The sequence below is a fragment of the Trichoplusia ni genome, chromosome 14, assembly GCF_003590095.1.
Source record: "Trichoplusia ni isolate ovarian cell line Hi5 chromosome 14, tn1, whole genome shotgun sequence".
Classification (NCBI taxonomy): Eukaryota; Metazoa; Arthropoda; class Insecta; order Lepidoptera; family Noctuidae; genus Trichoplusia; species Trichoplusia ni.
In genome coordinates, this window is record NC_039491.1 from 7,992,531 (window position 1) to 8,007,373 (window position 14,843).

The 14,843-nt window shown below is 31.5% G+C and overlaps 3 protein-coding genes across 9 annotated transcripts in view; 2 read left to right on the top strand and 1 right to left on the bottom strand.

Annotated features, from left to right (window-relative positions):
• LOC113500689 overlaps window positions 1-14,843 on the bottom strand; it is a 31,311-nt gene that overhangs the window by 13,506 nt on the left and 2,962 nt on the right. For 2 of the 3 annotated variants that reach the window (XM_026881560.1, XM_026881559.1), the window contains exons 4-8: window positions 14,264-14,374; window positions 13,693-13,746; window positions 12,353-12,464; window positions 12,038-12,155; window positions 11,319-11,454 (exon numbers count right to left, since the gene is read on the bottom strand). In XM_026881560.1, the coding sequence (XP_026737361.1) occupies window positions 11,319-11,454; window positions 12,038-12,155; window positions 12,353-12,464; window positions 13,693-13,746; window positions 14,264-14,374 (531 nt within the window). The remainder of the gene's footprint in view (window positions 1-11,318; window positions 11,455-12,037; window positions 12,156-12,352; window positions 12,465-13,692; window positions 13,747-14,263; window positions 14,375-14,843) is intronic. The other variant, XM_026881561.1, reaches the window with a different exon arrangement.
• LOC113500694 lies at window positions 5-2,376 on the top strand. Its single transcript, XM_026881569.1, has 4 exons — window positions 5-751; window positions 909-1,034; window positions 1,133-1,272; window positions 1,555-2,376. The coding sequence occupies exons 1-4, from the start codon at window positions 657-659 to the stop codon at window positions 1,761-1,763; spliced, it is 570 nt and encodes a 189-aa protein (XP_026737370.1). The 5' UTR covers window positions 5-656; the 3' UTR covers window positions 1,764-2,376.
• On the top strand, window positions 4,093-7,550 carry LOC113500691. 5 transcript variants are annotated; one of them, XM_026881567.1, is made up of 4 exons: window positions 4,093-4,290; window positions 5,112-5,285; window positions 5,715-5,887; window positions 6,564-7,550. In XM_026881567.1, coding segments are annotated over exons 1-4 (531 nt in total). In that variant the 5' UTR covers window positions 4,093-4,288; the 3' UTR covers window positions 6,746-7,550. The 5 variants fall into 5 exon arrangements, with proteins under 5 accessions (XP_026737368.1, XP_026737366.1, XP_026737367.1 ...); XM_026881565.1 differs by lacking the exon at window positions 4,093-4,290 and adding an exon at window positions 4,478-4,685; XM_026881566.1 differs by lacking the exon at window positions 4,093-4,290 and adding an exon at window positions 4,478-4,670.

The window sequence follows — 14,843 nt, forward strand, 5'->3', positions numbered from 1 at the left end:
AAAAATGACACCAGTTAATACGTTTGATTTCAAAATAATTGTTTTTTAATTAACTGAGCCCTATAAACTTTAGCAATTAATCAATAATGGAGATATCAATTAAAAAAGGCATATTTCTTTTAAGTTCATATTTTGTGTAATAACAAAAATATATTTAATATATATTTGCTTTGCATTTTCTCAGACCCTTAAGTAAGTTAACCAATTTAAAAAACCCAAGACAAAAATAACAACGATAAGCATTTATCCACACATTATTTATAACAAAACAAATATGAATGAACATATAGCACGTGACTGTCATCTTCCAGGACAATTTTATCCTAGGTCCCGGTATTATAGGGAAGTCCCCAATAAGGATAGTAATATAGTAACAAATTATTACAACAAATCCATATAAGCACGTTCATTTGCGTGACGTACGAAAAATGATTCATAAAGTCGGTTAAATAAAAGGATCATCGGATTCATTCATTAGTGTCAATCAACTGCAAATTGGTATAGTCCTATTGGGACTACCAATAATAATATATTAATTACTAATTAATTAATTGTGCAGTTAAACTATCACCTTAGTTGACGTTTGCGTGTCATAACATACACAAGTCTGGATTGCATTTATTTTTGTGTGGACAGTGTTAATTTCTTTAACAAAAATGGAGTTTGTTTTGTGTTTAATTGTGCTTGCGATACCTTATAATCAAGGTGCAGCACTTCCAGCCAGTGACCTCGAACTTATAACAAAGAATGAGTAAGTACCAATGATAACACACATTTTAGAAGTAATTTTAATAATAAGATGTCTTCAATACGTGATTTTTAAATGAACTTTGCATTTATTGAATTAAAATGCGATTTAAATCAGTTTGTTTACCATTTTTTTATTTAAAAATAATATTATTTTTCAGTTTGTCCAGTTCGAGTGAATTGTCTCCAAGGATCTCTGATGGTGGCACCGTATTCCAGATGCCTACAACTATTCAACCGGACCTCGTAATCACTATACTTGGAAGTCTTAACACAAAGGACGAATCGTAAGTTACAGATAAATTAAACGGTTTTATTTTAGAAAAAAATATTCATATTCCAGTTTTAAGTATACTAGTTCTAAATTACCAATTACTTTTCGCAGGTTTACTGTGGTTTTGCCTTCGACAAGTGGAAGTGAGGATTGCCAGATTCAATTCTTTTTTGAAAATAAAACTATTGTAATGTCACCAGCTGGTTCTATTCAAGAACCGGCTTCATACTGCATGAATCTCTCCGATACAGGTAAGCATTTTTTTTTTGTTTAGTTGCCCAACATTACTTAATTTTGTTTAATATAAGTATAAAATTCTCGTGTCACGGTGTACAGAATTGAACTCCTCCGAAACGACTCGACCCATTTTTATGAAATTTTGTGTACACATTCGAAAGGTCTGACATTTTTTTATTCGCTAAACTCTATTTTATTCCACAACAACGTTTTCTGGAACAGCTAGTATTCTATAATACAAATATTCTCATCGTCATTTAATACAACTAGGTACTTATAAAAACTTTCATTTTCAGTGCAACATAACTTCACCTTGAAATTAAATGCGCGAGTTAGCGTAGCAGGAGTGAAATCACTGGGCATGGTTTTCGAAGGCGACGACTACGACGAGAGCCCATACCTCACGTGTGTTATCAATGACTTTCAAGACATCAAACAGATAATCATGAAGGAAGGTGTAGCGAATATACACAGCCTGAAGTTCGAATTTGAGCAAAACCATTAGAAACACATTACGTATATCGTTCCATCATTTATAAGTATAGTCACTTTATTGTGACGATAACGACACTAATTAGTTAATTAAGGTTAAAATACCTTACTGGTCATATTAGACAGGTATTATGTCATTAGTATGCTTCGTATTTATTCCATTTTTGTAAATTTTAATAATTCCAATGTGTAAAATCTCAGTATTAACGATGTAGGTGATTCTCAGTCAATTTAGTTTAGGAGAAAATTGTACAAATTAGGTATAAGAAGTAGTTAATACCTGTGATGTGTTCGTAAATTTAGTTGTAGTTTCTAATGATGCTCAAATATGTTTAAAATTATTTCATTATTATTTTGTATTCTAGTCAAAAAACTATATTCACGGCTGGTTCCGCGATAGTTTTGTAATCAAATTTGTGTCAATTATATAAATGATATTATTGTAATCGTAGTTTAATTTAATTTATTGCAATTGTATCTAATGGAAATCTGATATTGATATGCAGAAGTAAAAACTTAGAACATCTTTTAGAGACTTCCTCAGTTTTGTGACACTCATGTAGCGTTAAAAAGGATTAATAGAATTTATATAAACGATAATCCTAAGATTTTTCATTTGACAAAATATAATAAATATTGCATTAATACTCATGGTTTTATTTTCAAAAATAAAAATAATGCATAAAATGTAGTCACTAAATAAGTAATAATTCATTGTGAACAGGTAATTTAAATGAAATTCACAAGGTTTTCTAAGTAACTGTATTTAAGAGACAAATGTAATAAATAAGGATAATTAGAACAATTTTATTGATGGAACATTGCAAATCACATCACAAAATTCAAAGATTCTACACACATACCTGTTTACAAGATGAATATCAAAATTATAAAAGGCGCTGAACAAAATAATATGAAACTTAGTAGAATGATTAGAATGGACTTATGAATCGAAGGATTTTTTTATTTTTTATAAACCTTTATACTGAACTTGAAGTTAAGTGGTTTGAGGCTATTTAAACCTTATCTCTAAGAATAAAGCGACTTTAGTATACGAAGGTGGTACACCCAAAACGTTTAACGATACCAGAAAATCAGGGCATCTATTGATAAAAATACTGGTTTGTTTTACCTAATTGAATTACATGCCCTATTCCAATCTTATAATTAAAAAAAACTAGTTGCATTATCTGAGATCGTTTTACCTGGCCGTAACTTTGTACATTTTTAAAACAGTGAACAATACGGACCGTAAACGAGTCGTTCATAATATACTCGGAATTCTTGATAACTATATCTGCAAGTAACAACCACAGGAGTGCCGTTGGTTTATTTCGAGTTCGAAAGATAAAAGAAAGATAATGATAATAGCTTACTTTCCCGTACTTCTATGCAATGATTATAACATTGTAAATACTGGAATGTATCTAGTAATTCCACATAATACTAATAATTAAAACAGACCAGACCTTTCTCGAGTGGGTCTGACTATAGAAGATGCCGAGGTACATAACAAATGTGATCCTTCTTGAACTATTGTGAAACACTTCTATAGCACACAATATGTTTTTTCTATTATTATTTCTTTTGGATTATTCAAGGACAAGGATCACACCTAGAAGGATCACTAAAATCCAAGTGAAATCTCCAAATCAATTCGTAAAAAAATGTATAATGGAACATTCTACTGCCTTTTTCAAGGTGGGCGAAACCATGAAGAATCGCATTGATTTCTAAGCCCACAACAGTATACCAAAAAAGAGAATTTTAGACGGAATTATCTATCAAGCTGTTTAGGCTCGTAAAACTCGTTTAAAAACCTGAGAAACATGGCGTTATGAGACTATTCATGGGTTTGATTGTTTTATAGGACGCCTACACTGTAAAGTATTTGACATCGACATGACTATAGAAGGTTTATTCAAACGACTCTACTAAGAGGCTGGGCCTCCTTAATTTCGTACTTTACCGTGATATGTATTACTATAGGTAAAGTACTATGATAATATTGATAAAACTTCATTTATTATAATATGCAGATAGGAACCTCATTATAACTAATGTTGGTCGAACATAATTATATTAATTAAATGAAAAAAGCTAGATAGTATGTTTGATTCAAGTTATTTGTAGTTCTATTACAACGTGAACCATCCATGTAAATTTGAAATGCAAATTCTTTAATTGAAAATTGATTTAGCGATGATAATGATTGTTACTTGCTATACGATTGTTAAGAAAAGTCATGATTAGGTATCTAAGAAGTATTTATAAACATCAAAACAATATAAAAAAGCTACGTTTCTTTTCCCTCTAAAGTTTATTACCCAGATTTGAATCATCTTAATTAAACTTTAAGATACCTATAGGACATATATTTAAAGAATTTATGAGGTAGGTAACAATATCCTGGGTTGGACAATATTTAAGTGGCGAGATAATGATAAATCATCAATTCTCAAGTCTAACGCATCAGTAGTAACATCTAACACCTAAGTATTTAAATCCACGTGCCGATGTTGTCGATACTGTTATAAAATGTAAGTAGCGAACACCCTAACCGGTTTTCACACAGCATCTGCTCCCGGCGCTACACGTTTTCTTTAATACATAAGTGAGTGAATGTGTTAAAACAGAAAACAAGCTGCAGTATAAAGTGAAATGTCGAGGCGAACCTACGTGTCGCTACAGTGACGTAGCGTAGTGCTCGGCAATTTCGAGGTCGGTGGTATCAGTGCCTGCCTGTGTGTTTGTTTTCATCATTGCGTCATCGTAAAACGACTTCAATCTCAGATTGATCTTTAGCAGTCAGAGTCACGATCAAATACAGATGGTTGTGTACGTTTGAGACGTGTAAGAAAATTGTTGTGTGCCAAAAATAATCGAAGATGTTGAAATCGTGTTGGGATTGCCTAGTCGGGTATGACTTAATGAGGTATTTAGTTTTATGTCGTTGTGTGGGGCTAATTCTGAATATCTATTCACAATTGACCGTAGGACCCATGAACGTGACGAAAATTCACGGACGCAACTTTTATTTGTCAATGTCAAATATTTTAAACGTCATAAAATTTGGACACAAACAAACGTCAAAACAAATTGGCTAACAAAAACGGATAGGTAGAGTTTTAAACAATAAATAGTAAATACGTACTAAAAATAATAAAAACAATGTTTCATGTGTACGTTAATCGGTAATCAGAAATCATAGATATGAAAAAGTGCAAGCGGGCTGTAGAATTCAATCGCGTCCTGCCGTAAAGGAGCGTATAGGTTATGAAATAAATACATTGTGTACATTGAATGTATAGTGTTCTAAATGAATTGAAGTGACTAACGTATGTGTTATTTAATATACCAGGGAGGGGACGCGGTCAGAGGAACCATACAGCGTTCAGCTAAACGGGAACGTAAGTCGAGCACCTCCTTGGCCTAGACCGCGATCGAGCAACGAAAAAATGTTTCTAATACCAAAACAGTTAGATGTAGAAGACAAAATTATTATCAGCTGCCGATTACGGGATGACCCATCAGAGTAAGTACTATTAATGTAGTATATTTTATCATAAAATTGATTGCATGTTTAGAAAACTAAAATTAAATCATTATGGTTATTGTCTATACAGCATTTCAGTGAACCTCATCTTAAGACATAAACCTTTACAAATGATGATGTTACATAAATAATCTTACCTTAGCTATTAGTGATGGTTAAGTTATTTTTAGCTATGATTCATAATTGAAAGAATATTCTTGTGTAAATAAATTTTGTGTGAGCTGGTATGGCAATCCACTATACAACTTATTTTCGCTGCATTTATTCATGGAAGAAGTAGATCCCAAACTATGCTAATAGGGCAATTGCATCCCTTTTTCAGTTACTGCTATCTAGTTTTTTCTTTAACTTATTGGCTATAATTCTTCAAAGATAACCTTTCATTTCTGTTAATTCTTCCACCTACAGATTCAAAATTGGATTAGCAACGGGATATGACCAACCTGACTATAACAACCTTGCTTGTCAATTTGAGATGTTGTTAAAAGAACAAGATAAATACACCGTAAGAATTATAAGTAATGGACAATATAATGATCAATTTGGAGGGCCTGCATCTGAAGTTTATGGAGGTAACAAAAGTATGTAAAATTAATTAGATAGTAAGCATGGAGGGCAATGACTTGGTAGCTATGGTAACTACAGGGAATCGGTAAATTTCTTCTTTTACTGGTACATTCTTGTCATCAATGTCTACTTCTTTATATTTATTACTCATCATAACTTGCTTTGAAATGTTATCACACTTGGTATCATATAGTTTTAACATTAATTACTTACATTCATGGGACAACTTGTAAACCTTTTTTATGTTGATTTTTCCTCTATTATTAATTGATGTTTAATTGTAAATTTTTGTAACAAAGCTCCTATGTTTTTAACTCCTACATTATAAATTTTTGACTAGTCATTCCATCAAGTTCGAATTTAAAACTTTGCACTTGCTCATTTCATTGGGGGCATTTCAAGTCAAAATATAACATATGACACATATATAAGCACTTTGACTCTCTAACATTATTAAAATAATTTATAAAATTGATTTAGTAGTTGACAATACCTTACAAAGTCAGAATCTTATCCCTATGTAATATTAGTATAGCTAGGTTGGATGTTCACTATCCTCATGAAATACAACTGTAAAAGTTTAAAATTTCAGTTTTTGCAAAAGAGTTTTGATCTTTTGGTTAACATCGGTAGTACTGAACTATTTATTTGACCTATAAAAAACAAATAAGGTTTTTTTTTTGTTTTCAGATACATTTTTCAGAATGGAGTTCCAAATTAGAAACAGAAATCAGATGGATATATTTGTAGAAGAATCCCACATAACATCAATTAATTTGATGCACAGTTTAGAAAGCATTAGATTCTTAACCGTGAATGGTGATATTGATAGAGTAGTAAGTCTTAATTTTGAATTTGGGCCATCATCCTAAATAATGAGAAATAACTGATTAAAAAATAATGTTTGTTAGAGCTAGTTTCTAACATTATGCAAAAATGTATTAATAATCTGTCCATATTTATATTATTTCGAATAGATTATACTTAAGTTGTATTTATAAGTAAAAAGAACAGAAACAATTTTAGTGTCAGTATTACATACCTATTATCGTTTATCATAAGTTAGACCTTCAAACAATGATTGACTACATGATTATAATTTCCTACTTAAGCATTTAGTAACTAGTACCATCTTACAATTAGTAAGTACTTACAGATAGTTTGTTGTTATTGTAATAACCTTTTGTATTAAATTTAAGTACATATTTGTATGTACAAAAAAAGCATTTATTTTATTATTATGGAATAAAGCACAAAGTAGATATGTGAATTATGGAGTTTGAAGTATCTATTAACATTATTTTGATGCTGAATCCACATTTTATAGATAAACCTACTTATATCTAATTCATAGTCACTATCCCACCATAGGTTTAAACATTTCATTATATTATGTATCTTTGTTGTGCGCTATATAGTTATTGTGTTCATTTTGGAGCCATATATTGTTATTAATGTGTGTGCATCACGAAAACCCTTGCTTTGGCACGTGTTTAAGAATATGACTTGGTTACATGCATTACACGTCTTTTCAAGTTATTATGAGTTTTTATTTTTACCTTTCAATTATAATAATTTAGTTACAAGCTTGTTCACTTTTTGTTTTGTTTGGACTAGAAATTGCCTCTATGACAATATTTGAAATAATAAAAACAACCTATGTAATTTGTTCTGAAATTTTGTTTTTTTTTTTTTTTGCATTTTTGCAAAGCATTTTTTTTTTTTTAAGCCCTATGAATTTTCATGTTTCTCAGATCAGGTTATAACATACTTATCATTGTTTTTAAATAAGAATGTGGAAAAGGTTTTCCTTGTATTTCTCTTTTACCTTTATTATTGAACAGGTAAACAAAGTAAGTATAGCCATTGTTATAACATTAGCTATGGACGTATGGTGATTTATAATGAAATATATTATGCTCGATTAACTTATCAAATCAAACATTGTTTTGTAATTGACGTAAATGCAATTATATAGTGGAGTATAAATTTACATATTCCCATGTTTTTTCCTGTAATATTTCATTCATAAAATGTACAAAGTTATATTTATAAACACGTGAAGACAAAATTACAAGGTAAATAAACATGTGTACAAATCCACATGGTATTGTTATTTAAACTACTTTTTCAAGCATATTCAATAATAAAATTCACAGTATTTAAATATAAGAACAATTTTTGTTAGATAGTATGCCAAAATATATCTTGTTAATATTTTGGTTCCCTGCCCCACATAATTTAGGTATATCCATAGCATATTAAATTTTATAAATAGAGAACCTTTTTCTTGACCCATTTCTAGATAAGTGTAATGTCAAATTATTGAAAATAACAAGTGTTTTTTTTATAATCTACGCGAGCGAAGCCACGGTCAGAAGCTAGTACTAAAATAAAAGAATTAGTGGATGTGAGGGTTTTAGCGACGATTCAGCTATTTTCTTTAGTAGCAGTGTGAATTTGACACATTGATATAAATGACTAAGACACGAGAAATACTTTTTATATGAGTCATTTTCTGCACTTGAAACTAACATAAAATATTATCAGTCTTTCATTCATTTGTACTACGCATAGCGCAGGTATGACGTAAAGGTAAATACAGAATTTTAATCAGCAGTGTTAGACCTGATAGAGATTAAACTAGCTTTGTAGTCTGGAATCATATCAATAGACTAATTTAGTACTTCTGTATCGCCTTAAGAGACTTGTCCTGCTTATATGTTTACCGCGTTTATGGCCATATTGGCGGATCCGGGTAAATAAGTAACGAATACGCTATCTTATTTGATTGAATATTACATTATATATTACAGTGTACGTTGTCTCGCACATAAATATAATCTTACAAAGAAGAATTTCAATTACAGGAAATAAAAAAAAAAACTTAAGATTCTATCATTCTGGAATTGGATTTATAACTGTCTAGCTATCACGGTTCCCTCCGGTTTTTCCCTTTGGGGACGGGAATAAGCAGATAGCGTTTTTTAACACCATTAAACTTGACATTACACACTTAGTGGTAAATATATTCCAGGCAAACCTATAGGTACACATTCACAAGTCAAAATGCATAATTACGTATACGCGTAGGTAGCAGGAAAACTGTTTCTCCCATAGTCATTAAAATGCATAAGATATACTTTGAATACGATGAAGTTTGAGAAACAAATTTAAATATTCATATAAATTGTCTTAGCATAATGCGTAACTCTTGTAGTTAGGTTACTGTAGATAATACCTAAATGTATCTACCCGCCTACATACCTTTATTTCCATATACCTACTTAAGTAAATAGAACTACTACACTATATGTATGCTTTGGTTATCTATACTCTATATTAATATATAAATCTGAAGAGTTTGTTTGAACGCGCTAATCTCGGAACTACTGGTTCGAATTGAAAACATATTTTTGTGTTCAATAGACCATTTATCAAGGAAGGCTATAGACTACATAACATCACGCTACGACTAATAGGAGCGAAGATACAATGGAAAATGTGGAAAATTATTCATATTTAAGGGCTTCCGTTGCATGCGCTGCAAAAACGGTTCAAGATCTTTTAACCACGTGGACGAAGTCGCGGGCAACAGTTAGTATATGGATATTTAGAAATAATAATAATAAGCTTACATTTCATCAATACCATTTATTTTTTTATAATCTGTTGCTCAGTATGTCAAGGTCATATTTTGATTATTGACCTTGTTCTTGCCTCCTACTGGTAATACTACCTATGTAATTTATGGTGAAACTTGTCAACTCAGCGTTTTCCTTTAAACAAATTGTTTGCATGCGCTACCTTTGCGTTATAGGTGGTAGACTGCTTTGGGTAACCTTAAAACTAACGGAAAGTCGTTCGTTTTGTGAAAGACTGAGTCGTATAATCTTAATGATGCTCATAGCAAAGTACCTACGTTTTGAATGCATATTTACGAAGATTTTTTTATGAAGGTTACGAACAAAAAACTTGGTTGACCTCCGCAGTCACAATTATTTATAATAGCCCGCTAGACACATCAATCAAATCAAGGAGTATGAGTAATAATGAAGATATAGTATCATTGAGGCAAATTAAGTAGATACCTTGTAGATAGACATGGGCAAATGCATTTCGAAGCTACTTACTCACCTAGCGTTGCCAGGTCGCCAAACCTAATAGCCGGACAGACCAGCCAGTTCGGCCGGACATTTGGTTAAAAAAGCCGGACTCCCTATATTATTGAGGATAGGTACAACAATTTTTTAATGTAAAATCAGGTCTTTTTGATTATTAAAATAGAAACATTTTCTCTTTGAGTTGCACAATAAAATTAAATTCAAGATAATTAAACATTTATGAACAAAAAAAAAATAACTTCATCATTTTACTTATCGTAAAAAGCCTTTATTTTAGACGGACATGCAATCAAAAAGCCTAACTATGTCCGGCTTTATCCGGACGCCTGGCAACGCTATACTCATCCTTGTGACCTAACCTATCTAATTGAATAAGGATTATTAAACAGTCTTATCTAAACAAGGTTAGTATCATTGCCCTGGAGTATCTTTAGTAAAGCTTCAACGATATCAACATGAAAAGATTATTGAGAACTAACACATTCACACTTTGCAGGAAGAAATAGTTATTTTACAAAAATAAAAACAAGGTAATTAAATGACATTCGGCAGCTATTTCATATAACTTGTTTGTTGTAAATTTGCCTGATAGATGACTGATAGGTCAGCAAGTATATTATCTACATATATGGAATTATTTGTGGAATATTATCCACAAATTGCACACAACGCCGTCTCAAACTGAACAAATCTTGTATTATTAGTACTTTACAACTAATAAACATACTTATATATTTATAAAAACATAATTAATAATTATAGATAAATTAAATTAGATAGATAAAATATGAGATACGTATTTTTTTCTTCTATGGCTAAGTAATTAATATTACCTACCTTCCTCGCGGATAATAAATATCTACAATATTAATACTCACAACGTGAGGTTTTTAGTTTTTCCGTTTACGTAATTGCATAGAATGCATAGCCTTAAGTTCTTTACAATATTGCATTGATTAAATAAAGTGTAAAGAAGGAAACTGCACAACGTACTTGCGTATATGACGAGAGGAAAGCCCGTTAGGTAGTAGACAATGTAACCCATAAATTAAAGCATTTGTAGCAAATACCGTGTAATAATAATCGGGTCCGGATCTAGTCATTTTATACTTCATTTTATAAGAAATCGATCGCCGCATCGATAACGTCCGGAAGAGCCACTGGCCCGTAAAGTCGCGAATGAAGGGTATCCTATCTTTACTAAACTCTTTTGTTAAGTCATCGACTTTATCTGAATAGGGTCCCGAGAGAAGAGACCTAGGTAAGACATAAAAAAAGTTGGAAGGATATTGAGGAAATTTAATAAAATTAGACGACTTACCGACAGTTGTGTATCGAACGTAGGTTTCTTGGTTGTCCATCATGGCGTCCACGGCTTGCTTCTCGCAGTACAACGCTGTTATCACAGCTATACTTGGCTGGCGCGATGAACACAATGTGGGCATTTGCTTCACAACCTGCCAAACATAATTGTGTCTGAATTTGTTCTTCTTTTTTATACGTCTTATTTTTCTCTTATGGATGCCTACCGCGGAAAGATTCAAATGCAAGCCCAATCCACGTGTCGCGTGGGTTTTCACAAATATGCAGAAATCAAATCAGATGCACAAACTCAAAAAGCGTTTGCATATCACACAAACACTTGTCCTACGCGGGAATCGAACCTGCGTCACGTTGCGCACAGTGGTGATATCACTCGGCTATATGTATGTAGGTGTTCTAGCGTCTACTCGTAAGCTTATTTAGTTCATTACGTACATTTCACTATAGCTCCAACTTTAAACCGATTCATTAATGGATTAAAATCGGTTAAAACATGAAGTGCCGCCATCTATATTATTTGGTAAGAACTAATTGCTAATTCTGCTCATCAGTTGAAATGTCAAATAATAACCACCAAGCCTTAGTTTAGAGTACGTAAAAATCCGTTTATTATATTTATGTTAGTAGATCAAAAGGTCATTGAAAATACAAATGCAGAATGTTTTTATTCGGCACTAATTTTGTTATTTATGTTGTAATTTTACGTAGTTAACTTACCTGAGTATCAACACTATGTTGGCGAACATAAACTCCTTCTGACATGGCGCGGGTCAAACCCTTCTCTTCTAGTGATTCTAAGGCATCTTTTACTTCCGTCTTTGACCATTTTCCGGCACTGTAAATAAATAAAAAATATACACACAACTATTTGAAAAATGAAATAGCAAAACTTCAAACACTTGGCGACTTACCGCCAAGTCAAAAGTAATATTTTTGTGGGTAAGAGATGATTACAAGTACAAAATTGTTTAGACCACGAACTGTAATTGTACTTCGCTTAGAAATAAATATGTCGGAAAGCAGAATACTTACGTGACAAAATCGTCGACTGTCAAAGGATTTGGATAAGCATTTTCAATCATATCCAATACTCTCTGTTCTGAGATCAATGGTGTTTGATTCACCACACTATCTTCAATGTAGGCTAAAATAAAACAAATATAGATTAAAATGTTATAGTCTTTGTTTGGAAGGGAAGGCTGCTTAGTCTGAGACCTTCATAATTTAGCTACTAGTAATATAGGCCTGGCCTAATAATCTGTAGTTATAAACATCACCGAGGAAATTTCATTGGACCCAAAAAGTAAAATTTATCTTTTTACTAAATGCATGGTTGTTGCTGAGGTGGAACCGATATAGGATCACTTCATTTGTCTAGTCTTGTAAATAATTCTACAGATAAAGCGATCTTGTATTGTTTCCATACGGACCCCTGAAAACTCGACTCAAAATCATATGACGCACCAAAGAGGTCTAATAAAATCGAATAATAAATTCAGATCTTTGCACTAATAACTATTATGACCAAAATGTTGAGTTCTCTTCAGGAGTAGAGAGTAACAAAAGCCTGCTTTACTTACATACTACTTAAATGTATCTAGTATAAATTCAAACAATACACAACTCATACATGCAATCAGTACGTTAGTGGATTGCATTGAAAGGAAACGTGTACGCTAAAATTAATAGACCTACAGGTTACTAAAACTGATTGAATAGTTATACTAAATAATGCAACTATTTGCTAGTGGCTGATTCGATATTAAGTATTTTTATGAGACTTGCAACATTTAAAAAGTAGAAGGTAGTGCAAAATTCACTTCCAGGATTTACTTTTAAACTGATTTGTTTTTTGTTTGTTTTTTTTTTTTGAGTTAAGGAACACTTCATTAAGGTTAGTCTAAAGCAGTATCTCTATTGCATTCAAAACACAAAAATTAATCTGTCTTGATGAGTTTATTAATAATGCTTCAAGCAGTCAAATAAACGGGGCATTTATTAGCACCACACCACAAACTATAAGAGTCAACCGACCATTGTAAAAACTATAGTTTTTTATAATAAAATGTCAACACAAAAGAAAAGAAATTACAGACGTTATACTTGAAGTTACTGCATTGTTATGATATGTATTGTAACTAAAGACTTCCGTAAGCAAAAAATACTAATGATATCATTATTACATTTTCATAACAATCTCAGCTAAATTTTTTTTACGGATTACAAAACTACAAATATGAGATGTGCTATTTATTCATATGAGCAATATATTTAATGAAAACAAAAAAAAATGAATAGAATACATAATTCAAATAGTAAGATACAAGTACATACATGCATAATAGTAATACATACTAAAATAATATACATACAGCCATTACAATAGTTGTATATAACGCTCTTACTCGGTATGACGCCATTTGCTTCTGTACCATAAAATTAAAAACAGACGTACTTATTATTATTTTTATTAAGCTATATGAGAAGAAAATTATATTCTATTGAGAGTATTGTAAGGTAGGTATTGGCTTGGCTGGACATCTTTATAAGATAGTTTAGCATTTTAAGCTTTGCCCAAATTGAATGTGCCAGTTACTACCTATCTTCTATTTTATACAAAACTCTTTTAATAAACCAGAAAAAAGGAAGAATACTTTTGTATTAACAGTTAGAAAATCGTAAGTAGAGCCTCCTTCATAGAGAACAGTTAAAAAATATATATCTGTATGAAATAGCGGGGTTTTTATCCCCCATTTGAACTTTACTATATTGTTAATGTTATCATCAAATCATAATAAGTTCAAGACCAACAGAAAATAGTCCCAGCTACTTTAAAGGGATGTCCCTTTTACATAAAATACATATACTAAGTATCGCTGTTTATGTACCCCAGGTCCTAATATGTTTGTGCAAAATATATAATGTATGTAATATGATACAGACCTGGTAATGGGGCTCCAGCTCCTTCCTGTCTAAGCTCTACTTCAAGTAGTTTTAATTGATTGTATTTGTGCTGCATTAGTTTCATTATTTTTTTGATGTAGCCAACATAATCTGAAATGTAAAGGGCATTTTTAAATAAAATAAGCTAAGTCCGAAAAACGTCGCTAGCAAGTAACGCCCCAGGAATACCCACACACGAGTGGGGTTACTAATTATTAATTAATACAGGTGTCTGTTCATGCAATTAGATCGATATATTTAGAATTTAGAGGTACTTATAAAAAAAAAATCTGCATAAACTTCCTATAGGTTTCAAAACATAAAAATATGTAACAAACATTCGAGTCATCCTATTTTTATTACTAAATACGAACATATTCAATATGCAAACATACTCAATATACAAAATAAATGTTTACAATATTGTTACTTTTAAAGTACAGCTTGGTACTGCTGATTTGCCTTTTGCAGTAACGATTTTGACTACAAAATGGCTTCGTTTTGAACAACTTCCGTTCGGAGGTGCAGTCGTGAATTCATTATTGATCACAAGTACAATTGGATTTGCAACTCACTCACT